At 47.8% G+C, this 27,093-nt stretch overlaps 2 protein-coding genes across 3 annotated transcripts; both read left to right on the top strand.

The window, feature by feature from the left end:
* The first annotated feature begins 480 nt into the window (after window positions 1–480).
* Window positions 481–5,332, top strand: DCTN3 (dynactin subunit 3). Its single transcript, XM_081930056.1, has 7 exons — window positions 481–631; window positions 2,379–2,463; window positions 2,740–2,826; window positions 3,236–3,319; window positions 4,065–4,123; window positions 4,612–4,671; window positions 4,951–5,332. The coding sequence occupies exons 1-7, from the start codon at window positions 518–520 to the stop codon at window positions 5,038–5,040; spliced, it is 579 nt and encodes a 192-aa protein (XP_081786182.1). The 5' UTR covers window positions 481–517; the 3' UTR covers window positions 5,041–5,332.
* A 4,610-nt stretch (window positions 5,333–9,942) lies between these two features.
* LOC309380013 (NACHT, LRR and PYD domains-containing protein 3-like) lies at window positions 9,943–25,442 on the top strand. Of its 2 annotated transcripts, XM_081929653.1 has the most exons (7): window positions 9,944–10,098; window positions 12,940–13,239; window positions 14,310–15,981; window positions 18,034–18,204; window positions 21,346–21,516; window positions 22,868–23,038; window positions 24,690–25,442. In XM_081929653.1, exons 2-7 carry the CDS (start codon window positions 12,957–12,959, stop codon window positions 24,814–24,816), a joined length of 2,595 nt encoding a protein of 864 aa, XP_081785779.1. In that variant the 5' UTR covers window positions 9,944–10,098; window positions 12,940–12,956; the 3' UTR covers window positions 24,817–25,442. The 2 variants fall into 2 exon arrangements, with proteins under 2 accessions (XP_081785780.1, XP_081785779.1); XM_081929654.1 differs by lacking the exon at window positions 21,346–21,516 and having other exon boundaries at window positions 9,943–10,098.
* Window positions 25,443–27,093: the final 1,651 nt, after the last annotated feature.

The raw sequence follows: 27,093 nt of genomic DNA, 5'->3' as shown, positions 1-27,093 counted from the left end.
AGGCAGAAAAACCTCCGGATCCGGCTTATCCTATTAAGGGCCTCATCCCACCCCAGGGCTCTACCTTCAGTTCCCAAATTTTAAAGGCACTGGCAGGCGGCTTCCGGACTCCATTTCCCAGCATTCCCAGCGTCGCTGCAGCCGCGGCTGATGGGAGTTGTAGTCCTCGACCTCGGGAGTCGGCAAGGCGTTCCGCGACGGATCCGAAATCCCAGGGTAGCGACCCGGGCTCCCTCGCCCTTGCTAAAGTTCCCTTACCCGGGGCCTCGCAGCGGAGAACTAGGCCTCGACGTCTCCATGGCAACGCTGAAAGCCGCTTCCGGGTCGCGAGAGGCCAACTTCCGGGCGGCCGCCCAACCGCTTCGCATAGAGAAGCTTGAAGAGATAGGGCAGCGCCGCCCGGCGCCCGTTAAGGAATCTGACGCCATCACGTTCCCCCTCCGAGGCCCCGCCCTAACTTCCGGCGGGCGTCGCTTCTGATTGGCTGCCTTCCCGCCCGGCATCCGGTGTTGCCAAGATGGCGGCGGCGGCGGCTGTGGAGATGCAGCAGCTTCAGGGCCGGCTCGACGCCTTGGAGGGCCGCGTCTTCGGGGCGCTCGCGGGGAGTGAAGGCGCGGCGGGGGCCCGAAAGGTATCGCTGCGGCCGTGTTTCTTTCTAGCTAGAACCATAGTTATTTATTTATTCGTAGGCCGCCTTTTCCCCTGTCAGGGACTCCAGGCGGATTACAGATTAAAAGTCAGAAGAGCCGAAAGCGGGTCCGCTTCGGGCCTGGCTCCTGGACCAGGCCTATATCTCCGGCCTCGAAGCTTGAACTGGCTGGCAGCCCCTCTCCGGGCGTTTCCCCAGTTCCTACATGGAAGTGCTGCCGGTGACGGAAGCAGCCGCCTCGTACAGAGCCAGACTCTTATTTATCGTCTTCCAAAGCAAGCCATAAGGAAGCTATGCCTGGAGGAAGAACTGTGAGGGGAGAGACTGCATCAGGCAAGGCCTCCTTCCACCTGCCTTGCCCTACCCTCCAGTCTCTGCTTCTCATTCTGTATTGTATTATGTTGTGCACTGTGGTTTGCTGTTGTTTTATTGATTGGAGTTTAGAAATTACTTGTTGTAACTGTTGAGTAGATTTCTGTTTAATTTTGAAATGCTGATATTTAATATTATTCTATATTGTTTTAATGAATGTTGAACGTTATTTTATTTGCATATTGTATATTGTATTATGCATATTGTCTTAGTTAGATGATGTTAGCTGCTCTGAGCCTGGCTTTGGCTGGGGAGAGCGGGATACAAATAAAAACTTATTATTATTATTATTACTACTCTATTCCAAACTTAAAAATGGAAAGCGTAGTGCTGGTGGTCAACAAAAGAGGCTCAAAGACTGTCTCAAGGCAAATCTTTAAAAATGTAGTATAAACACCAGCAACTGGGAAACACTGGCCTGCGAGCGCTCCAGTTGGAGAAAACAGCCTTGACCAAAGGTGTCCTGGGCTTTGAAGACACTCGAACTCAGGACTCAAGGGAGAAAAGTGCTAGGAGGAAGGCATGCTTGGCAAATCCACACCGTGATCAATTCCCGCCCGGGAACCAATGTCCCCACTGCGGAAGGATGTGTGGATCCAGAATTGGCCTCCACAGTCACTTATGGACTCACTGTTAAAACCGTGTTTATGGAAGACAATCTTGCTCAGCTAGGAGGGATCGCTAAAGAAGAAGATGATTTACTGAATTTATAAACCCAGAGGTCTCAAACCCTTGGCTTGTCTAGCTCAGCATGGCCTTTGTTGGTGGCTCCCCTTGGTTCCTTAAGCTCGTTCTTGCCCCCATTCTCCAAGGAAGAAAACTCTCAAGCTGACAGAAATCCCAGTTTTAATAGTTATTTTTAAACCGTGTCATATAATTGCTGCTTTTCAATGCATTTATGCTTTGGGTGGGGGGCAATGGCTTCAAGTACACAAGCAAATCATATCCATAGCCAATCATCCCAAGTGGCCCCTACCTTATTAAAAAGCATTGTTCATAATAGCTGTTTGCACAACACTCTCTTCCCAGGTATTCCCAGCGTGGACAGCACTCCCTCACACACACACATGCATGCAGTCATGCCTTCATCCATAAACTATTGCATACAAACACCCAAGCACACATTTGGTATTTGCAGCCCTATCCTCTCCATTGGGGTGAGGGTGGCAGAAACACTGCCTTTTACTCTCAAAGAGGAGGCATAGGGGTTTTATATCCCATCTGGAGGTGAAGCTGTAGGTGTGGCGGGTCACTCACTGTCTCTGGTTTACTGGACCAGATCCAGCTCGGTGCTTAGCCACTCCTGCTGTATATAATTTTGTCTTATAAGTTGTTAACAATGTCTTTTCTCTTGTAGATAGCAGATGGCTTGGTTAAAGTCCAGGTGGCTTTGGGGAACATTGCAAGCAAAAGAGAGCGAGTTAAAATTCTTTTCAAGAAAAGTAAGTACCGTTTATATTTTTCAAAACAAATCAATCTGCAATAGGCTTAGGAGCAGCTGAAATAAAGGAGATTGCAGAACTCTAGAGAATGGCATCAGGGCTTATTGTAAATGTCCCTTGACCCTCATGGCAAATTCATGGCTAGAAGTCCTAGAAAAAATATTGAAAGTCATAACTGGCTCTGATCTGTTTCCAAGTATTCTGCCTAATCTGACAATACTTTTTCTGTCATTGCTATGTTCTAAATTTCTGATTCTCTCTTCTTTCTGATTCAAGTTGAAGATGTCATAAAATATTTAGATCCCCAGTACATTGATCGAATGGCTATTCCAGATGCTATGAAGCTGCAATTCATTTTAGCAGGTAATTCACAATATGAAATAGTTTTGGGGGTTGTTGTTTTGGGTTATTCAATGTACGGTGCATTCCTAAACATGTCTGTCTAGAAGTAAGCACCACTGAATTCAATGGCACTTACTCCCAGGTAAATAGGTATAGGATTGCAGCCTTAGATGTTTAGTGTTGTTACTGGGGATTTTTCAGCTTCACTTTTTATTGCTTAGAATACTTGAAGAAGAATACTTGCACTCTTAATGTCATATTCTAGATACATTAATCTGTTCTTTAAACATTCTGTCTTGCTTCAGCCCAACGAAAGAGCCAGCTCCTTTCATTCGTTCCTCTGCTGTGCTATTTGCTCTGTTGCCATTGAATGACAAAGTCGACCTCTCTCCCCTCCACTGACGTGTCTCATTCTGTTCTTCTCCAACAGAAGAGCAGTCCATCCTGGCTCAGGCAGCACTTCTGGAGCAAGTCAACAACCTGCAGCCATATTTGGACAGTGCACATATCAAAGGCAAGCCTTGTCACTTACCCAAGTACCAAGAGCTAAGATACACATCTGTTGTGGCTGATTCATTCTGACTCGCATTATGTTTTTATGCATTTACAGGCATTTTGGTGAAAATCATTGCATAAGAATGCCATCTTCTTGCTTTGTAATATTGTTATCTACAAGCCCAGGTTATATGTCTTTAAAAACAGAATGCCAAGCTATCCCAGAAGAATTGCTCCCTGCCATTAAAGGGGGGGGGGGGGAAGGTGGATCGTTGGTTTAATTCAGCAGGCAATTATGCCCAGCAAGAAGAGAGGACCTATTTATAGACATTTACAGTGGTGCCCCGCAAGACGGAAAACCCGCTAGACGAAAGGGTTTTCCGTTTTGGAGGTGCTTCGCAAAATGAATTTCCTATGGGCTTGCTTCGCAAGACGAAAATGTCTTGCGAGTTCCTGCGGGTTTTTTCCCTCCCCCCCCTTTCCTAAGCCGCTAATAGCACTAATCCGCTAATGGGCTTGCTTCGCAAGACGAAAAAACCGCAAGACGAAGAGACTCGCGGAACGGATTCTTTTCGTCTTGCGAGGCACCACTGTATAGTTGAGCTGCTTGCCACCTTTCCTCCTAAAACTAGCGCCCTAGTTGTCTATATACCTATCCCATATGGAAGCCTGTTTTTCAAGAATATTACATTGGAACACCTAATAGTATTGAGTACCATTCCTGAGAATCAAGGGCCCAACACTGATTCTGTGGTCTCTTGCAGCTGCTCCTGACCACGCTACCAAGCTGCAGAGGCTTTCACAGATCCACATTCAGCAGCAGGTAAGCTGGATGCTTGAGAACAAAAGCAGAGAATCATTGTTTGGTTTCCTCCTCTCTTCTCCAGTTGAAAAACTTGGCAGGAGCTGACACAGTTATCCTCTAGCTTTATCTTCTGTCACTCATAAGCAAAGCATATGAAAAAATTCTCCATATGCCCTGGACAAATGGCCCCCTGCATTCTAGGCCAAGCACTCTGCTATTTTGAGGTGCTTCTTCTTACGTGGCTGCCTAGTTGAGTTTTCAGAAATCTGGACTCAGATGTTCTGATACAGCACAGCAGTAGCCTCAAAATCTCCAACTGTATTGATTCCCTTCCCCCTACTAGCATTGTGTCAAGAAACGTTGGCATCCACACCTAAGAGTGTCTGCCCACGTGGCAGCTCTTCTGTGGGAAGAAACAACCCGTGTTAGACTTACATCTTAGCACTGAAACACCAAATTGGCAACGTCATGAAACCCTGTCTGACTGAACCCTTCCACTGTTGCAGGATCAATGCGAAGCAGTGACTGAGAACGTCCGGTTCCTCCTAGAAGATTACAACAAAATGGTATCCTTTTTGTAGCAGTGCCGCTGTGCTGAGTACATCATCCCGCATGGTGTGCCTTTGCTGGCCGCTGTGTTGAGGGACATCTGCCCCAGCTCTGTCAGCTCAGCTTTCCACTTCCTGATTCAATACTTCCATCTCAGGCTGACTGTTTCCGGTGTTCCTTTTAAAGTCCTTCCCTTTTGGCGCTCTCTCTCTCTCTCTCTCTCTCTCTCTCTCTCTCTGCTTTTGCTGTTACATTTGTCAGACTCCCAACTTCTTTTCCTTAAAAGATTGCCCCAGACTCTTCTCCTTTCTAAACAGTTTATCCAGTGGGACGAAATGCTGACCCAGCTCGAAGCAGCAAAGCAAATCAAGCCTGTTCCCGAATGAGGGCAGAGCGGCAACTGGGGATCAGCTGGCACCTGTGGCTTTCTAGCATCCTCTTTTCATATTCCCCTTGAAAGTAGCAGAGGCTCTGCTGGTGGTTCTTAGAAATGATATCATGGGTATTAATCTATAAGCCACATTTTCTCCATTCCTGGCCTTGACTGTGGGGCTCAATGTCTGTATATATTTCTTTCCCAGGTTATCATTTCCTCTTTAATTTATTTTATTCAACCAATAGGTTGAAGGAGCATGATCTGTCACACTGTGGACAACAATAAAAACCTAACAACCCCCAGTGCTGATGTGGCTGTTGTGTAGAGAAATGAGGCAATTCATCTCAGCGTTTGCATTTCATTCGTATTTATTTGTAAAAATTAATAGTTCACTGTTCTTAGTGCACAGGGCAATCACGTTAAGGAACACACTGTTGTTATATATATATATATTTAAAAAACCCTCATTAAAGTAAAACCTAGTGCATTGGAACTCCACCCCAGAGCACCCTGAGCTACCAAAATATTGTCCACAGCTTCTAGAAGGTGGTTCCCTTCACTTCTGGAAATTGTCCAGAGGGGAGAATTCTGTTAGTAAAAGGGAGCCAGCAAGGTTGACTCTCTACATGCAAATGTGATACACGCACAAGAAGATGGAGAGGCCGCTCTTGGTAGTTCTTGGAGAATGTGTGGGGTTTGCATGTCTCAGATGGGTTGGGCCCACTTCCTTTAAGAACCAACACTTCAATTTGAGTCCAGATGGAGCAGCTTGAACGTAGAACTGCGGCATCATCTGTTTCTGGTGACCAGCTCTTTTGCCAAAGAGGCCTGTGTGCTGTGCCCTGGTCAAAGCTTTTGAACAATGCTCAAGAGCAGCATAAAACGGGGTTTGTTTTTATTATGTGTTTTGTAAACTCTTTCTGTATTTTTATGTTGTGAACCACCATGAGATCTTTGGATGAAGGGTGGCATACAGATTAAATGAATAAATGCATAAATAAAAAAACACACAGTGCTTTTCAGGAGCCTTTAGGAAAGCCTGAATGCTGGTCTTGTGATCTGGCATAACAGCCTTCTTTCCAGGTTGAGTTGATCCTGGCTCAGATTTCTAGGCACAGCAAAAGGGTGACCAGTATCCCAAGCTTGGAACCCTCAATGACCAAGTGTGTTGGACATACGAAGGAGGGTGGTATTGCAAACTCCCAAGACTTGCCAGGTATCATTTTCAGGTTGGTTTGAAATCCCTTCCAATCAACTCATCCATATCCAGCACAAGCATTTTACTATAGAACTCAGGTCAACAGAAAAACCCAGGCAGTTGGGTGGTTTCATTGAAGCGATGGACCAAAATAATCCCAAACATCCCAGTCGTGCCAAAGTTTCACGGCAGAGGATGTCATGGGGAAAGCAAGTTAGTCGTCATCACCTGGTGAGTCATTCCCACTATACAGCAGTGCCCTAAATGCTTGCAGTTGTGTCCGTAGAATCCATGGAATCGAAAGGAGTAGGAAGATGCGGCATGACTAACAATGCAATCGCCCCAGTCCGTGTTGATACAGAGGTCATCTGCTTATCACAGAAAGCGGGCTCGCGGGTCTAAAACACCAATATTTATTGTGTAGGAAGATAACAAGTGATTGCACGTTCAGGAACCTCCCTTAGGAAGTGAAAGTTGGTGGCTGGGTTGTGGCTAACTGAGTTGAGACAATGGCTAGTTTCCCTCCCCCACCCCTTGTTTGTGAGAAAAGCAGTTAATAATAATAATAATAATAATAATTAATAATGGTAATAATACCTTTATTGTCAGTGTGCAACCTGTGCACAATTAAATTAACCGAGCCTCCCCCCCAACAAACACTCAATCTCATTGCACTCTGTGTGCTTGTCGCACAACACATCAACCCCAAAAGTCAGTTGCACTATATTATTTTCCGTTCAGCAGCCTAACAGCCCACGGATAGAAACTGTTTTTTAGCCTGTTGGTATGACTGATTATACTTCTATACTTCTTGCCCGAGGGTAGAAGATTAAAGATGTGCTGGCCGGGGTGTGAATCCGTCCCTGAGAATTTTTCACACTCTCCTAAGGCATCGATCCCTTGCGGTGTCATCTAGCGGGCTCCGGGGACAGCCCATGATATCATGCGCTGTGTTCATCATCCTTTGGAAAGACCTTCGGTCCGTGACTGTCAAACTAATGTACCAGACTGATACAATATGAGAGGACACTTTCCATTATGGACTGGTAGAAGGAGGTCATCAATTGTTTAACATAGTTCTTTCGCACGACCCTGAGAAATTGGAGTCTCTGTTGGGCCTTCCTAACCACCTGAGTTACATTGTTTTTCCAAGTGAGGTCTTCACTAAGGTAAACTCCCAGGAATTTAAAGGAAGAGACTCCACACACACACACACACACACACACCCGATATACAACTGAGCTAGTTCCCCTTTCTTCCTCCAAAAGTCCCAACACTATCTCCTTTGTCTTGCTAATACTTAAAGGTAAGTTAAAGGTACCCCTGCCCGTACGGGCCAGTCTTGACAGACTCTAGGGTTGTGCGCTCATCTCACTCTAGAGGCCGGGAGCCAGCGCTGTCCACAGACACTTCCGGGTCACGTGGCCAGCGTGACGAAGCTGCTCCGGCGAACTGGCACCAGCACAGCACACGGAAACGCCGTTTACCTTCCCACTATAAAGCGGTACCTATTTATCTATTTGCACTTAAGGGTGCTTTCGAACTGCTAGGTGGGCAGGAGCTGGGACCAAACGATGGGAGCTCACCCCGCCGCGGGGATTCGAACCGCCGACCATGCGATCGGCAAGTCCTAGACGCTAAGGTTTTACCCACAGCGCCACCCGCGTCCCTGCTAATACTTAGGTGCAAGTTATTCTCTAAGCACCATGTAGATACTTTTTGAACCCACATGAAGGGGGGTAGGTTTTGTGCCCTTAATCTGAATCAGCAAAGGCAATGGGTTTGAAACCAGTCCAAATAAATGGGGCAGGCAAAGTTGGGGGCTGCATCTAACATGAGATGGTGGGTGTCTGGTGCTTCTTTGCCTCTGTTTTGCATTTAGCGGTGAAATGGAAAGGCCAAACTTCAACTGTCCTGAATTTTTAAGCATCTTAGAGATGGGGAGGGCAGGTGAGTTCTTCCCATCCCACCCTTTTCCAACCCGGTTTAACTAGCTGCCACAGGGATGTGGGTGGCACTGTGGGTTAAACTATAGAGCCTAGGACTTGCTAATCAGAAGGTCGGCAGTTCAAATCCTCGCGACGGGGTGAGCTCCCGTTGCTCGGTCCCTGCTTCTGCCAACCTAGCAGTTCAAAAGCACGTCAAAGTGCAAGTAGATAAATAGGTACCGCTCCGGCAGGAAGGTAAACTGTGTTTCCATGCGCTGCTCTGGTTCGCCAGAAGCGGCTTAGTCATGCTGGCCACATGACCCGGAAGCTGTGCGCCGGCTCCCTCAGCCAGTAAAGCGAGATGAGCGCTGCAACCCCAGAGTTGGCCACAACTGGACCTAAAGGTCAGGGGTCCCTTTACCTTAACTAGCTACCAGAGAAGAACAACAGTGTTTCACAGCTGAGGCTTCCATACTTGCAGTAGCCACAATGAGGGTTAGTAGCTTAGCTTTCCTTCAAAACAAAAACTGACCCCATGACCCCACTTTGCTTAGTTACAGGGGCGCCGGCTTATAAAAAATATTGGGGGGGGCGGGGGCCCATACCGACTTATAAAAAATATTGGGGGGGCCCAAGACCTCTAAACCGCTGCTGCTGGGGGAACGAAAGGAGCGAGCCCTGGGCTGCCCCGACCTTAAGTGAACCTGTGAGGGCCCGATTGGCTGCCGCCGTGGGCGGTGAATATTAATGAGCTAGGGGGAATCCCCGCTTCTTGGGGGGCTGACGCCAGCCCCGCGAGATTGTTGATGGGTCGAGAGCCCACAACCCCACCCCCTCTCTAGATCGGGAGTGGCTTTGTTTTAACTCATTACTGAATGTATTTTAAAAGGTAACTATAGTCAAACAAGGAAAATAAAAAATACCGACATAATTTTGTGATTTTACAAAGCATAATATAACTAATAATTTTCTTAAATTATTGGGGGGGGGCGGAGCCCCCCCAAACGAATTTTTGAGGGGGCTCGGGCCCCCTCAGGCCCCATGGAGACGGCGCCTATGCTTAGTTACGATGTACTCCTGGGGAAAAGGCAGCGCCTGAGCTCAAGAGCAAGTCAGTCTTACCCAGTTTTCAGAGTCTTGGAGCAAACTCAACAACAATTTCTCCCAGTAGGATTCCCATCAACCTGTATTCAGAAGCAGTACTGCCTCACAACAGTGGAGGAACATCACAGTCCTCACTGCTGTACTAATCTGATCTACTGATTTGTTATGTGTTTTGTATTAATTTTTTGAATGTAATTTTATTATTGGTTCAGTGCTGTTCATTGCAATATTTTTTTCTTAATGTTGCTGTTTTCCAAATAAAACTGTAACCATGATGGGGCATCTAGGGATTGGGATGGGATTTTCCAACAATTGGAATATGCCGTTCTTATGACGGTATTCCTATTCTGCCGCTAAAGGCGCTTAGAATAAAACACAGCCCCCTGGTTCTGCTGTGTTATCGGCTCCTCCCGACTTCCTCCAGGACTTGCATCCTTTTGGAAACTTCTATCACGTCTCCCCTTCCTTGCCTTTCCTCTAAATTAAACCATCCTAAACGCTGCAACTTCCCCTCATGGGAACATTGCATAGAATCCTAGAATCATTGGGTTGAGAGGGACACTGAAGGTCCTCTATGTTGATATTTCTACCCCCTCCCATTGTGAGAATCTCCTGATCTGATGTTTTGAGAAAGGAGGGGGCAAGCCTTTCGCGTGACTCTTGCATCATAAGCGACGCTGCCAGAGCTTGGGGCCATGGAGGGGGAGTGGAGGGTTGAATTTTGCTTTCGCTTCATCCTGTGAGAGCTGCCAGACAGCCTGCTCTGAGCTCCATGAGGAACTTCCATCGCTGTGCATTGTTAAAACTCTGTGTGGCCTTCCTTCCTCAAAAAAACAAGGTCAGTGTGGTCTTTTTTTAACCGCAAGAGACGGGCTGGCATTCTTATTAATGGTATTGCATAAAGGTGACTCATCAGTCAGTGGATTTGGGTGCTGCTAAGGGTGGAACAGGAGGCGAAGGATCTGATCTCTGCGACAGGAGGTTACCGTATTTTTCGCTCTATAAGACGCACCAAACCACAAGACGCACCTAGTTTTTGGAGGAGGAAAACAAGAAAAAAAATATTCTGAATCTCAGAAGCCAGAACAGCAAGAGGGATCGCTGCGCAGCGAAAGCAGTTATCTCTCTTGCTGTTCTGGCTTCTGGGATAGCTGCACAGCCTGCATTCGCTCCATAAGACGCACACACATTTCCCCTTACTTTTTAGGAGGGAAAAGGTGAGTCTTATAGAGCAAAAAATACGGTATTTTCTCCCTGCTCAACCTTCATCCAGAGGTGTGCAACTCCCATTCACCTTAGCGAGGCTTGAGCAAGGAGTGTGCCGTGCCATGTGAACCGTGGGCAAGTGCACTTCTCATTTTGGACCGGGCAAATATTTTGGGACGGCTCATAACGGCAGAAGAGAGAGTGTGCAGAGAAGAGGAACGATGAGAACAGGAATGCAGAGTTGTTTTAAGGGGAAATCCCCGTTTAGCCTCGGAAAGAAACCACATGTTTTTGCGCTGCAATGCTTCTGTGGGGGAAAGGAGGTGATGATTTCAAGGTATCAAGGAGCCTGAGGAGCGAGTGGGGAGGTGTGAGCAGAGGTAGAGGAAGATGACTTGGGGGATGGGACCAGTGATTTGTGGGATCCAGTGCCATCAGTGATGAGAAACCTTCCTCCATCACCAGTGCTTTTCTTGTCTCAAGGGAGATTGAGTCCTCAGAGCCTTTAGACCATGGATAGGCAAACTAAGGCCCGGGGGCCGGATCCGGCCCAATCGCCACCTAAATCCGGTCTGCGGACGGTCCGGGAATCAGTGTGTTTTTACATAAGTAGAATGTGCCCTTTTATTTAAAATGCCTCTCTGGGTTATTTGTGGGGCTTGCCTGGTGTTTTCACATGAGTAGAATGTGGGTTTCAGGTTTCAGAAATATATATCATATAAAAATAAGATGGTCTCAGGCAGCCGTTTTTCACCGCTTTGCCATTTTCACAATTGGTGGTGATCAGAAAAACAGCTCAGCTGAAACAATTTCATACAAAACATACCAGAAAACACAGATCTTTAAAGTTCTGGAATCAAATGCCTTTTTAAAAATGGAACAAGCCCACATACTGACCTATAAATACATTGTAACTGGGTTTGAATACATTTCTTTTTATTGGTGTTTTCCTCTAAGCCCAACCCTCTCATGGATTTTATTATGAGACTAAATCGTAAAGAAAAACAAATTTCATTCTCAAAACAGCCTTACACATTTTGTCCAACTGTTATTTAAAGGCCTTCTTTGGGAGCTATAAAAACAAAGACCAGACATCACATGAATATTCAACATTTAAAAACAAACTAAACTGATTTTATACAGGTTGCACATAAGCCTGCAGATACTTACTCAAAACCCAAAACAGCCTGCAGAGATCTCTCTTAATTGCATCATCTGCTCACATAAACAGGGGCCTGAAATTATTTTCTGAATGCAACAAATTATATATTTTCTTAAGAACTTTACAAAGGTGGTTTTAATATGTGGTAAGGAATCAAGGACCTGGTGGATAGGGGTTCAAATCCCCACTCATCCATTAAGCCCAGTGGGTGATCTTAGGCCATTCACCTCCTTTCATCCTGACCTACTTCACAAAATTTAGGGAGGGTAAATAAAGGGGGGGGAGAGACCCGTGCATGTACCTTCAGCTCCTTGTAGGTGTAATAAACAAAAATCTGCCCTTATTCCCTTATGGGGGACAGAAGAGCCCTTATAGAGTCCTTTGTAGGTTCTCCATCGGTCGGAGAAAATAACACGAGGCCAACCAGAGAATATTGAGAAGCAAAGCAGCTCGTAAGCCTGATCTTTATTGATCTGTTGCAACAGGGTGGTCCCCTCACACGCAGGAAAGGAGGAGGACCCAGAACCAAGGTGTGCCCGCCCTTATATAGACATTTTGAATTGCCTGCCCTGGAGTCCAAGACCACCCCCAGAAACATCATACTTACATCACAGAAAGGGCGGTCTACAACAGAAATCTGAGTGCGTTGTTTACCTCCTGCCTGCCAGGTTACCTGTTTAATGGTCACTTGATTGGATAGCCTGGGGAGCCTGGCCAGTCTTTTGTAGTGATAAATACTTAGTTCCTGAGCCAGATCACAGGCTCACCCTATTCAAACATAGACATCCCCTCAAGACAGGATTTGTGAACAAAAAGACAATGGGGAGGCTTTTCCATTTTCCTTCGACATTGCAGAGAAATATTTGAGGTCAATTTGGGAGGAACAAAATGGTTTCAGGACTTTTTCCGTGGGGTTTCAGACATATGGTTTATACCGGTACATGTGGTTATGAACATTTATTATATATATAAGACCTTAAATTTGTTACTTCACAGGAAAGGCAGGATAGAGATGTAATAAAACAATAAATAAGTTAAATATAGCTGAAACTTCAAAAGCTAATTGATAAAGCCTTTTTTATACTTTGTTCAGTGTTGGGTCTCGATTCTTAGTTACATTACGGGAGCCTTTTGTGGCTGTTTTAATGTTTAACGGTGGCCTGTTCCTTTAGCTGATGATTAGCAGAATGAAAAATGAAAGTTGCCACCTGGATAAGGTTTTTGCTTTTTGTGTGTGTGCAGTGAGATAGCAAGCCCAGGAACAGAGTCTGTCTAACTCAGTCTCTCCCCACCTGCGCTTCCCATTTACAGACACTTCTTGACTTGAAATGGAAGATTCGGGAGAACCCCTGGAAGATGCCCTCCTCTTTGCCCTGGACAACCTCTCCGAAGAGAACTTCAAGAGGTTCAAGAACAAGCTCTGCTTCCTGAAGATGGAGGGCAGAGCCAAAATCCCTCGGAACAAACTGGAAAGCGCAGACACAATAGATACTGTCTGGCTCCTCTTGGATGCCTATGGCCAGGATGGGGCCTGGGAGGTGGCCGTGGCCGTCCTCAAGGCGGTCAGCTTGCGGGATTCGGCCACCAGGCTCCAGAAATGGAAACGGAACGGTAAGAGATTTGCACTCTGCTTACTAAGGTTGCATGGGGTGAAAAGTTCAACAGCTTTGGGCCATCTCCCCTCATTTTATTAAAATTGAGCCCCCCCAAATAGGGGGGGGTGTCTTATACATGGGAGCATCTTATAGACAGAAATAGAGAAAGGGTGGAGAAATAGGAACAACAATACATATGTGGTGGAGGTGTGAGGAAATTAAGAAATTTTGGGTAGTAGTACATGAAGAACTAAAGATGTTGAAAATATCAATAACAAAGAAACCAGAGACATATCTCCTTGGATTGATAGATGAAGAGATACCACGGGGTGGGGATTTTTCTATATGCAAGTACAGCCGCTAGAATAGTGATTGCTGCTAGGTGGAAGTCACAAACTATACCCACAAAGGAGGAATGGATTTGTAAACTAAATGAACATTTAATTTTGGCAAAATTAACTGCTGTAATAAGAAACCAGTTGAATCAAAAATTTAAAAAGGAGTGGAAATGTTTTGATGACTATATGGCAAAATATTGCTCAAAAAAAAAAAAGACAAGCTAATATGCCTAGTTTAAAATGTGATGGAAGAAAAATTAGCAAGGAAAGATAATAAGAACATATAGATGATTTGAGAAGACTGTAGAATGCAAAGGTTATTGTAAATTGTATAATGTGGAGGAAATTGAGTGGGGGCGGAGGGAAGTGGGAGGACATAGAAAAGAATAATATGATGGATTTGGGGAAATCGCAGGGGTCAGCACACCCGCAGTGCAATAGATGAGCCTCACCCTGGGAAAACCTCCTTCATGATCAAGGTGTCTCCCCTGCCAGGTAAGTATATGAGGAAATAGAAAAGAATAATACGATGGATTGAGGAAATATAAATGTAAATGTAAATGTATGAGGGGATGGGGAGGAAATGGTGTTGGCTTTGGTACATCTGTTTTGTAATATGTGAAAACCAATAAATAAACAAACAAACAAATAAATAAATAGAAAAAGATAGCTCTTGCTAATAAAACAACTTATTTCCCCATGCTGTGGCCCCTCCCCTGACACTGCTCTCATTGTGTGATTACATTAGATCGCAGGAAGAAATATAAAAGCTGTATCCAAGAGAACTTTGGGGGCATTCCTGAATGTGACTCCCCTTCTTCCGGCCAAGTGCTGAGCCTCTCCCAAAGATACACAGAGTTGCTCTTCTGCAGGAAACGGGATCTTCAACAGGGAACCCGCAAGGTTGCAGCCATGGAGAGGAAGCGACAAGAGTTGGAGGTTCACCAAGGAGACGGGCCAGAAGAAGTCAGCATGGAGAATTTGTTTGGTCCAGACGCTCAGGGAGAAAGCTCCAGAACCGTTGTGCTGCTTGGACCCGCTGGGGTGGGGAAGACCACAGTCCTGTGGAAAATAATGCTGGACTGGGCATCTGGCAAGTTCTGGCAGGAGAGGTTCGAGCATGTCTTTTACATCTCCTGCAAAGAAGTGAATTATGGCAAGGGACCCATGACTGTAGCTGAACTGGTACTCAGCAGCTGCCCTCCAGGAACTCTCCTAGCAGAGGATGTCTTCATGAATCAAGACAGCATCCTCATCCTCATCGACGGCTTTGATAAGCTGGAGACCAGCAGGCTTCCAGGTGACGTTACGTGCAGCGACCCCCACAAAAAGCAGGCCGCTGTGTCTTTGGTGATGGGTCTACTCAGGAGGAGGCTCCTTCCCAAGTGCCATCTCATTGTGGCCACGAGGCCCATGGCTTTGGGGGCACTACTGCCATGCTTGAGGTCTCCGTGGTTCGTGGAAGTGTTGGGATTTCGACCGGCTCAGAGGGAGGAATATTTCCAACGCTTCTTTGAGGCCAAGGAAGACGCCACTCGTGCCTTTGAAATCGTGAGAAGGAATGAAACTCTGTTCAGCTTATGCTTCCTCCCTGCTCTGTGCTGGATTTTCTGCACCGCCTTCAGGCGGAAACCCCAAAAGGACCTCCTTAATGCTATCCCAGAGACTGCGACGGTCACAGAAATCCACCTGCAGCTCCTCTTCAGCTTCTTGAGTTGCAACCCCAAACTGAGCAACTTGAAAGGTCTCTGCTCCTTAGCCAAGGATGGTGTTCTCCATAAGAAGGTGAGCTTTGGCGAAGAAGAGCTGAAAGAACATTGCGTGGACTGTTCCGACTCGGAAACCCTTTCTGTCCTCCGTAAAGATGTCCATGCGGCAATAACTTACAGCTTTGTTCACTTAAGTTTCCAGGAGTTATTTGCAGCCTTGTTCTACCTGCTGGACACAGATGGGGACTCATCATTCAGGATCCTGGACAAAGGACTGGGAAACAAGAAAGAGTGCAGAGGCAACTCTTTCACGCTGGTGCGTTTCCTTTTTGGCCTCTCCAACGCAAAGAGGATGGACCTCCTGCAAGAAGCATGGGGCTGCCAGATGTCCAGGACCAGGCTCTGGCAGGAGATGCTGAGATGGGTGGACCAGGAAGCAACACGTCAGTCTTTTGGGAGAGGGGAGCAACTCCTGGAGCTCTGCCACTGCGTCTACGAGACGGAGGACCCTCAGTTTGCCGAGAGCATCCTGAGGCACATCCATGACTTGGACCTCCGAGACTTGCTCTTCTCCAAGCTGGATTTTGCTGCTCTTTCATTTTGCCTAACAGCTTCTCCGTCTCTCTGCTCGCTTCGGCTCTCTGGCTACGAGTTGAGGCCCATAGCATTCCGCCAGCTCTTGCCAGGACTGCTGAAGCCCTCGGAGATCCAGTAAGTGCATCTGAAAGACCCACCAAGGATCCTTGTTGGGTCAATGGGACTTAAGTAGGGTGGCCCTCTGTCCAGAATAGGGGCTCACCTCATGGCTCAGTGAGTTTAGCCACCCAGGGCTCAAATTAGAAGGACGGCCCTACCATTGAGCAGAGTGAGGCAACTGCCTCAGGTGGCAGAAGCTTGGGAGACTGGAAGCAATGGCTACTGTTTTACAAGGCTACAGTGGGCCACTATTTCGGCTGAAGTTGCAGGGAGTCAGAGATGGGGCTTGCGGTTTCCGTTAGCGGCCTTTCCCCTTCACAACGGCCTTTCCGTTAGCGGCCTTTCCCCTTCCCCTTGAGAGCCAGTGTGGTGTAGTGGTTAAGAGCGGTAGTCTTGTAATCTGGGGAACCGGGTTCGCGTCTCCGCTCCTCCACATGCAGCTGCTGGGTGACCTTGGGCCAGTCACACTCTTTGAAGTCTCTCAGCCCCACTCACCTCACAGAGTGTTTGTTGTGAGGGAGGAAGGGAAAGGAGAATGTTAGCCGCTTTGAGACTCCTTAAAGGGAGTGAAAGGCGGGATATCAAATCCAAACTCTTCTTCTTCTTCTTCTACAACTGAACCATGACTGGATAGTTCCGTTGGGTAGAGTAAGGTTACCATATTTTTTTCAATAAATCCATGGACACTATAAATCAATCAATCAATCAATCAATCAATCTACATGTTCAGGATGTTGATGCTGCAGTGATGGCGGTGGCAGAGGGGCGCCACCACCTTGACCTCAACCGCCACGTTTCCCCTTCCTCCGAGGCTTCTATCTCCTTTCTCCATGAACCTGGGCAGCTCCTGAGTTGTTGGTTCTTCGGTGGTGGTGGTGTGGAACCAGTGCGTGGTGGGTCAGGCATGGAATGCGGAGAAGGAGGGCTGAGAGCAGCGGAGGAGGAGAGGCTCAAGGAGCGCAATGCCTCCCTTTTCATTGGAGCAGCCCCAATTCCATTCCTACTTGTGTGCAAGCAGGAGGGGGCGGGGATCTCTCAGCTGGGAAGGGAGGCTTCCCGTTGCCTAACTGAGTGATCCCTGCCCGGCTCCTGCTTGCACGCAACTAGGAGTTGGGAGGCTGCTCCGATAGGCAGCATGAAGCCTCCCTTCGCATCTTACTTGCTGGGGTCAGGGAAGGTGGAGGCAGCCCGGAAGCTGCATCTGAGAGCCCCTGCACCACCATCATATGGGGACTTCTGAGCAGCTCCTGAAGCCAGCCAGAGCCAACTGCTCCGGGCTCCTGAGACTGCCGCTGCTGTATTTCCCGGGGACATTAGATGAAACCCAGGGACATTCTGGGAATGGAATTTGTCCGGGGACTTACAGTGGTGCCTCGCAAGACGAAAAGAATCCGTTCCACGATTCTCTTCGTCTAGCGGTTTTTTCATCTTGCGAAGCAAGCCCATTGACAGCTTAGCGGATTAGCGCTACAGCGGTCTAGCGGCTTCTAGCGATCAGCTGTTAAGTGGCTTAGTGGCTTAGGAACGGGGGGGGGGAGCGGGAAAAAACCGCGGGGACTCGCAAGATTTTTTCGTCTTGCGAAGGAAGCCCATAGGGAAATTCGTTTTGCGAAGCGCCTCCAAAACGGAAAACCCTTTCGTCTAGCGGGTTTTCCGTCTTGCGAGGCGTTCGTCTTGCGGGGCACCACTGTATTTGCAAATCCAGGTACTGTCCCCAGGAAATGGGGATGCCTGGTAACCCTAGGTTAGAGCATGGTGCTGATAATGCCAAGATTGCAGGTTTGATCCCTGTATGGGACAGGTGCATATTCCTGCATCACAGGGGGCTCGGCTAGATGGTCCTCAGCGTCCCTTCCAACTCTACAAACATATGATTCTATGGCTGGCTGCCCCAAAGCAGAGGCCCTTGCGAGGAGAGAAGGCTCCCTGCTCCATCAAACCAGACAACCGAAGACCACTTCCAAAGGTTTATATTGACTTGTGGATCACTGAATGGGAACATGTTACAGATGTATCCTGATACCGTTTGCCCTTTGTCCTAATCCTCCTGCTTTCGGTTTTCTCCAGACTGAACCGCTGTGGGCTCCTATCTGCTGCAGGCCAGGATCTTTCCTCTGTCGTGGCGGCTAATCAGTGTCTGACCGCTCTGGATCTGGGTGAAAATCCACTGGGCGATTTGGGCGTGATCCACTTATGCCAGGGGCTTCTCGATCCACACTGTCAACTACAGAGGCTCCGGTACGTGGCTCCCTCTTCTTCAGCATTAAAATAGAGACACCCCAGAAACGCCCTTCCTTTGATGCTGGAGGCAGCACATAGCATCATTCCTAGTAGCCATGGGTAGCCTTACGCTTTATGAATTTATTTCATCCCCTTTTAAAGCCAACTCAGAAGCATGAACTGCTCACTCTTACAGTGTGTCCTATGGAACTCATTGTCACAGGATCTTGTGGTGACTCTTTGTATATATGGCTATTTGTATATATGGGTATGTAACATGTGTGTAATGTGTGTAACCTGGCGTGCTCTGGTCCATGGGGTCATGAAGAGTCGGACACAACTAAATGACTAAACAACAACATGTGGTATTGTAAATACATGGGATACAGATCTAGCAAGTGCTCAATAATAATTTAATAATAATAATTTATTATTTATACCCCGCCCATCTGACTGGGTCTCCCCAGCCACTCTGGGCGGCTTCCAACCAAATATCAAAAACAATACAGCGTCAGACAAAAACTTCCCTAAACAGGACTGCCTTCAGGTGTCTTCTAAAAGTAAAATAGTTGCTTATTGCCTTGACATCTGGTGGGAGGGCGTTCAACAGGGCGGGCGCCACTACCGAGAAGGCCCTCTGCCTGTTCCCTGTAACCTCACTTCTTGCAGCAAGGGAACCACCAGAAGGCCCTCGGAGCTGGACCTCAGTGTCCCAGAAGGCCCTTGGAGCTGGACCTCAATGTCCGGGCTGGATCATGGGGTAGAGATGTACCTTCAGGTATACAGGACCGAGGCTGTTTAGGGCTTTAAAGGTCAGCACCAACACTCAAACCACATCACACCATTTCAATATCCTTAGAACCACTCCGCATGGGAGTGGCAGGTATGGAGAGTCCTCCCCTCACTTCAGTAGCTTCACAGATAAGAATTAGTGAACAGTTGATAGATTTATAGTCCTTTTGATGCACATAGAGACCTATAAGCTCAGCTAACTAGCCAGGCCAGAGGCCTTCTGCCTTATCTTGTGCTAGGAGCAGCTTTACTCCCTAGGTTGCAAACACATTCCTAAGCGTGTACATTTGAAAAGGAGACATGGCATGCTGTTCTGAGATGTACTTTCAAATGTGCTAACCCCTTTAGGTAGAAAGGAATGCAAAGAGATCACGTGCGGCGGGGGCTGCTTAGAAAGTCCTTTGTTTCCTTGCCTAATGAATATGTAATGAAGGAAAGACCATGTTGTTGTTGTTGTTTAGTCGTGTCTGACTCTTTGTGACCCCCAGGACCAGAGCACGCCAGGCACTCCTGTCTTCCACTGCCTCCCTCATGCTGGTAGCTTCGAGAACACTGTCCAGCCATCTCGTCCTCTGTTGTCCCCTTCTCCTTGCGCCCTCCATCTTTCCCAGCATCAGGGTCTTTTCCAGGGAGTCTTCTCTTCTCATCAGGTGGCCAAAGTCTTGGAGCCTCAGCTTCAGGATCTGTCCTTCCAGGGAGCACTCAGGGCTGATTTCCTTCAGAATGGAGAGGTTTGATCTTCTTGCAGTCCATGGGACTCTCCAGAGTCTCCTCCAGCACCAGAATTCAAAAGCATCAATTCTTCGGCGATCAGCCTTCTTTACGGTCCAGCTCTCACTTACATAGTATAATTAGTATTGTAACTTTAGATTGGAGGAAGTTTATGCACTTTTATTACAGCATCATGTTGCAAGCAGAAATGCACAGCTTTCTGCAAGGAGGGCAGTTGGCTTATCTAATCTTCCTTCCAACTTCCACAGCATTTTTAGGCACCAACGGATCGTTCCTCCCTCCCTCTGACTCCTTTGTTCTCTGATACGTTCGGACCTCCAAGTCCGAGGGGAGGGGGGGTCCTCCACAGTCTCAAGTGACGTCTCAACTATCTGCCCCCTATCCCCTTAGCGGAATCAACAAACATAGGTAACATTAAAACCACAGATCACGCCCCAGTAGAAGTCACCGTTAAAATATTAGAGGGAACACAAACTACCCCATCATGGTCCTTCAGCCCCATCCTAACTACAAACAAACAAATTAGAGAGCGTCTCACAAAAACTCTACAAAACTACTTCAAGGAAAATGATGTAGACAATATAACAACCCCCCTCCTATGGGACGCAATGAAAGTGGTCACCAGAGGAGCATGCATAAAAGAGAAAGCATTCCTTAAAAAAACAACCCTCCTCAAAAATTAACAAAATAGAACAAGACAACTATCTGCCCCCTCCTTTCTGGTTCTGTTGTCATTATCTTGTAACTGGGTAACTCCTCCCCAAGCTGTTCAGCTCCTGTTTCTTCCTCTGCTTCTGAAGATGCTACGGACAAGGGGGTGTGACTATTCCCCCGCCAGCTCTCCATCAGATAGAAGCTGGTCTGCAATGGAATGTATTCCCCAGTCCTCATCTTCAGACCATTCCCTGACAGGGAGCTTGATATGATTAGCCCCATATTATAGATGAAGAGACTGAGTTCAGTTTCTGCCAAGATACTCAGTAAGTTCACACTTGGAAGTGAAATTTGGGCTGGGGATTCCTCTGCTCATAGCAAATGATCATAACCACTTGTAGCTTTCATGAGCGCATCGCTCTGATCACCAAAATCGCGGTATCTGCTGCTGCGAACAGTATGTCTCTGGCTTCCAGATGCCAGGGAAGGTCACACAGAGATATCCACATCCTGCTGTTATCTTATTTCATTTATTTTATTCCGTCTATGAATTGCTCCCCATAAAATATCTCAAAGCAATTTCACAACAGAAACAACCAGCAATAAAAACAATGACACCATTTCGTTTATGAAAACCATGATCATTTGTTATTTGAAAAAAAACCATCCAAAGCACTTTCATATGTAGAAACAATTTCAATGGTTATGTGGATGTCAACATCACATGGCTGCCTGTGAATTTATCTGCGGCACGTGGCTGGCCATCTTCAGGAGACTCAATGCCAATATCCAAAACTCCCCCATGGGTATTTGGGGTAGAGGAGATCACATACCATGAGACCCACAAGCCTCTCATTAGCTTTGTGCTTCCTGAACGATGGGAGGAAAAGGTTACGGTCACATCCCAGCCTGGTGCTGTGAGCGCCTATCCCAGCCGCAAAGCCCCTTTCTGGAGCTCATTTCCACCTCCATCTCCTGCAGGCTACATTGCTGCAACCTGACGGCTGGCGCATGTGAGCCTCTTTCAGAGGTCCTGGCATCCAAGCCGTCTCTCTCTGAGCTGGATCTGGGAGAGAACAACCTGGGCGATGAGGGGATCCGGAAGCTGTGCGAGGGGTTGAAGCGCCCACAGTCCAGGTTGCAAAGACTCACGTAAGTGGCTTCTTCATTATCCTGCTAATTCCCCCACCTCTTCTTGCTCTTCTTGCCGTTCCACAACAGTGCCCTGCAAAAATCCAATCCGCACGTAACAAATTTCATAGAATTGTAAGGGACCACAAGGGACGTGGGTGGCGCTGTGGTCTTAACCACAGAGCCAAGGGCTTGCGGATCAGAAGGTCGGCGGTTCGAATCCCTGCGACAGGGTGAGCTCCCGTCGCTCGGTCCCTGCTCCTGCCAACCTAGCAGTTCGAAAGCACGTCAAAGTGCAAGTAGATAAATAGGTACTGCTCCGGTGGGGAGGTAAACGGCGTTTCCGTGCGCTGCTCTGGTTCGCCAGAAGCGGCTTAGTCATGCTGGACACATGACCCGGAAGCTGTACGCTGGCTCCCTCGGCCAATAAAGCGAGATGAGCACCGCAACCCCAGAGTCAGTCACGACTGGACCTAATGGTCAGGGGTCCCTTTACCTTTACCTAAGGAACTATTGGGGGGACGCGGGTGGCGCTGTGGGTTAAAGCCTCAGCGCCTAGGGCTTGCCAATCGAAAGGTCGGCGGTTCAAATCCCCGCGGCGGGGTGCGCTCCCGCTGCTCGGTCCCAGCGCCTGCCAACCTAGCAGTTCAAAAGCACCCTCGGGTGCAAGTAGATAAATAGGGACCGCTTTCTAGCGGGAAGGTAAACGGCGTTTCCGTGTGCAGCTCTGGCTCGCCAGAGCAGCGATGTCACGCTGGCCACGTGACCCGGAAGTGTCTTCGGACAGCGCTGGCCCCTGGCCTCTTGAGTGAGATGGGCGCACAACCCCAGAGTCTGGCAAGACTGGCCCTAACGGGCAGGGGTACCTTTACCTTTACCTTTAAGGAACTACAAGGACCATCTAGTGCAGGCAAGTCCAGGTAGGTTGTGATCTACTATCCAGTATCAAAACTGGCAGTGATCTACCACACTCTCCCATTCTCATTATTCAGCAAGTGTTCCCTTCTCCCACACCTCCAAAGTCATTTAAGTTTGTTTAATTAGTTAATTAGTTAATTAATTAATTAATTAAGGGATATTTATTTCACAGATACAGTAGTTATGTTTGGATATCATCATGACAGATACAAATAGTTACTAGATGGAGAAGTAACTAAATAAGTGAGAAAAGTTAAACTATATTTTATATGTTTACACAGATCTGAGAAGCCAGTCGGAGCGCCGGGCTTCTCTCTCTATCCCCCCACCCCCCAACCATCCCTTTCTCTCTCTTGGGACATTTGTTATTTTGCCTGTTGGGGTGGGACATATTTTCTCTTCATTCAGTTTCATCTTCCCAGGTGTCGCAAATCCTCTTCGTCTTCCTTTGCAGGTTGCACCTTTGCGGTCTCACAGCCAGGGCGTGTGAGGATCTGGCCTCCGTCCTGGAATCCCATGAGAGCCTGGTGGAGCTGGGCTTAGGGGAGAACAGCTTGGGAGATGAGGGCGTCAGGCACCTGTGTGCCTCACTGGCGAAGCAGCACTGCAGACTCCAGAGGCTGGCGTAAGTATTGCCCTGCCTGATTTCTCCCATCTTCAGCTTTTCTGCATGTTGTTTAGAGTTCATAAGGGATACAGGTGGAGCTGTGGTCTAAACCGCAGAGCCTAGCACTTGCCGATCAGAAGGTCGGTGGTTCGAATCCCCATGACAGGGTGAGCTCCCGTTGCTCGGTCCCTGCTCTTGCTAACCTAGCAGTTCGAAAGCACATCATAGTGCAAGTAGATAAATAGGTACCACTCCGGTGGGAAGGGAAACAGCATTTCCGTGTGCTGCTCTGGTTCACCAAAAGCGGCTTAGACATGCTGGCCACATGACCCGGAAGCTGTCTGTGGACAAACACTGGCTCCCTCGGCCTATAGAGCGAGATGAGCGCGCAACCCCAGAGTTGTCCGCGACTGGACCTAAAGGTCAGGGGTACCTTCACCTTTAGAGTTCATAGTCATTCATGCTCAAAAGGACAATCTTAAGTTCTCCAAATTTCCCCCTCCATTTGTGATGTCAACTGAAGTCAGTTGTCTCTCCTGCCCTTCTAATCATTGACACACCTGGTTGCCTCCAGGTTGTCAGTATTATTATTGGGGGGGGGGGTGTCTTCAAGCACATACTAGAAATTTAGGTCTGCACACTTAAAGTGGATCAAAGCACTGTGGAAACGCACTGAGGACCCGGCATTTGTCCGCAGACAGCTTCCGGGTCATGTGGCCAGCATGACTAAGCCGCTTCTGGCGAACCAGAGCAGTGCATGGAAATGCCGTTTACCTTCCTGCTGGAGCGGTACCTATTTAGCGTATTTTTCGCCCTATAGGACGCACTTTTTCCCCTCCAAAAATGAAAGGGGAAATCCCCTCCCGTGGGCTCGTAAGGCTTGCAGGCAGCAGCCTGCAGCCCGAAGCACGGGGCGCCCTCGGGAGGGAATTGCCACCGAGCTCGCAAGGCTTGCAGATAGCAGCCTGTTCTGGGGGCTGGGGGGGGGAATAATTTTTTTTATTCATTCCCCCCCCCCAAAAAAAACGAGGTGCGTCCTATAGCCAGTGCACCCTATAGGGCGAAAAATACGGTATCTACTTGCACTTTGACATGCTTTCGAACTGCTAGGTTGGCAGGAGCAGGGACCAAGCTCACCCCATTGAGGGGATTCGAACCGCCAACCTTCTGATCGGCAAGTCCTAGGCTCTGTGGTTTAACCCACAGCGCCACCCGCGTCCCTCAGCACTATATAGAGAGGTCCTAAACAGCTGGAGTGGTTATGGGAGAGAGTTAGGACTATAGCTGTCAACGTTTCCCTTTTTGAAAGGGAAATTCCCTTATTCCAAATAGGATTCCTCATAAGAAAAGGGAAAAGTTGACAGCTATGGTTAGGACGTGAAGGCCTTGGAATGGATGGATTGTAGGCTGCTAGGAAACTAGTTCTCTGCTGTGCTCCAGGGAGAGAAAATGGCCCCCCAGGAAACTGTTCCCTGCAGTTTCTGGCATCAGCTTAAAGGCTTCCAGGTCTCTGCCAAGCTAGCCAGTTCGGCATCTATGAGCCTCGTTGCCTGAAAGCTTCGCCTAGTGGATGACCCAGAGTAATCCCTCTCAGTGCAGCAACCATGGACAGAGATTTGCAAGCAGACTTTTCCCTCTTGAAGGTTTTTCTTCTCCTTCCTCCTCCCAGACTTACAATGTGGACCCTAAATCGCATCACCCAGAAAAAACTGCAGGCAGCTCAGGCTGCACGCCCTCAGCTGATCCTGACCTCCTATTATCCACCCGGCTGCGCCGCCTTCCCAGTGGACGAGTAATGGGATATTCACATGACTTACCACTCAAGCACCAGCAGATCGCTTGCAGATTGCATGAAACCAGAGCCAAGCACCACCGATGATTGCCACCCGCCAGGTGTTGAGATGCAAACAGCCACTTGAACATCGCACTGCTTGCATGCGTGTGTGAACTGGCCCAAGGCTTCAGCAGTACTTCATTGTGGCTGGTGACCCGTAACAGCCCCTCTAGCCTGAAATGGAGAGCAGCAGGCCATCGAAATGTCTGAGCTACACAGACAAGAAACAAAACCTTCCAAGATACCCAATGACCTGGATTTTCCAAAATCAGGTGTGGTGTCTCCTGGGAGCGAGGCAAACGTGGCTCATTTTTGGCAGCTATCGGGCTTTGGGCTTTCTGCCTGGATGCTGAGATCCAGCGCCAAGGGACTTCTGGCGGTTCCCTCATTGTGAGAAGCCAAGTTACAGGGAACCAGGCAGAGGGCCTTCTCGGTAGTGGCACCTGCCCTGTGGAACGCCCTCCCACCAGATGTCAAAGAGAACAACAACTACCTGACATTTAGAAGACATCTGAAGGCAGCCCGGTTCAGGGAAGTTTTTAATGTGTGACATTTTAATGTATTTTTAATCTTTGTTGGAAGCCGCCCGAGTGGCTGGGGAAACCCAGCCAGATGGGTGGGGTATAAATTATTATTATTATTATTATTATTATTATTATTATTATTATTATTAAAGTCAGTGTCACATTCAAACTTGTGATTTATAAGGGAAGCCCTTCTAAGGGCAACAGCATAGTATTGTTAGGAATTTGGGGGCTCAGCTTGGATGATGCCCCAAGTCCCTTCCAGTTCTGGGGATCCTGTATTGCAAGGGGTGGAATCTGTAAGGGAAAGCTTTCCAATGCAGTCCCTTTGTCTAGGTCAGTGGTGTCCAAACTTTTTTCAAAGAGGGCCAGATTTGATGAAGTGAAGGGCCGTGAGGACCGACCAAAATTAGTTGTTAACCTTTTTTTTAGGATTGAAGCTGTTGAGGTGTTTTTTAGGGTGTTGAAGTTGAATTTACCCCAGGGAATTAACTGCCACAGGGGCCAGATTAAACTGACCAGCAGGCCCCCAAAATGGACTTTGGACACCACTGGTCTAGGTGATGGGGTTTTTGGCTGACCAGTTAAGCACTGCGATGGGCATACTCAAAGAAGCTGCTCTGTTCCATAGAACAAATGAGCCCTCACCCAAGTGCTAGGTAGGACAATAACCAAGAATCACGTGAGAGCGCTGAGCTAGGAGCAGGCTGGAAGATGGAGACACAGAGACCTGCTGGCTCTGTACTGCAACCAAGACAGAAGTTGCTCAGACTGGGATCCCTTTCTAGCTTATGCTCAGGTTGTTCCAATAAAACCATATATCCCAAAGACAGCATTATCTCTACTGAGCTTCATTCCAAGGAAACCAATTCCTTGTGTACATAATTTTCAGAAAAATGTAAGAAGAGCCATGCCGGATGAGGCCACAGGCCTCTCTAGTCCATCATCCTGTTTTGTTTTGTTTTATTACATGTCCATACCGCTCTTCATACGAGGACCCCAAGACACAGTTTAAAAGGCCATCGATTGTTTAATTAGCCCAGATGCCTGGGAGAAGGAGAATATTTTTGGCTGGCACCTGAAGATATGTATGTTAGGATATTGATGTTCTGTTCCACCCTAAGAGGAACAGATATGTGGATTGTTGTATGTCACATGTCTGTTTACATTCCAGCACAGCTTGCTGGGAACTTCTGTTTGTGTATTGCCTTTGCTTAGTGCTTCTTGCTCTTAGACATGAAGGAGAGCAGACATGTTTTCTTTGTATTGATCTATGCTAAATAAACTGCTTGTAAATATGCCTTACATATGCCTCTGTCCGCCCATCCGTCATGAAGAGTTAATTACTCTGCTGATAAGAGTTAATGAAGAGTTCTGAAGCTGTGGGTCGCTGATTTATGCTGCACCAAGGACCGGAGATTGCCCGGCTACTGGCCGGTGGGCTGGAGCCAGCTGGGGGCCTGCAAATTGCCCCCGTTTCCTTGGACGCATCCCAACAATGTAATGAAGTCTCCAGCCAAACCTCCCTGGGGACAGCATGTGACAAGTGGGGAGCCACTACAGAAGAGGCCTGCTCTTGTGTTGCCACCCTCCAGACTTCTCGTGGAGGAGACACACAATGAAGGGCCTCAGACGATGAATGCAGAGTCCGGGTTGCTTCATATCGGGAGAGACAGTCCTTGAGGTATTGCAGTGCTCAGCCATTTAAGGCTTTA

The sequence above is a fragment of the Podarcis melisellensis genome, assembly GCF_964234715.1.
Source record: "Podarcis melisellensis genome assembly, chromosome: 11".
Taxonomy (NCBI): domain Eukaryota; kingdom Metazoa; phylum Chordata; class Lepidosauria; order Squamata; family Lacertidae; genus Podarcis; species Podarcis melisellensis.
The sequence above is the reverse complement of the archived record's forward strand: the minus strand, read 5'-3'. Positions and strand labels throughout refer to the sequence as shown.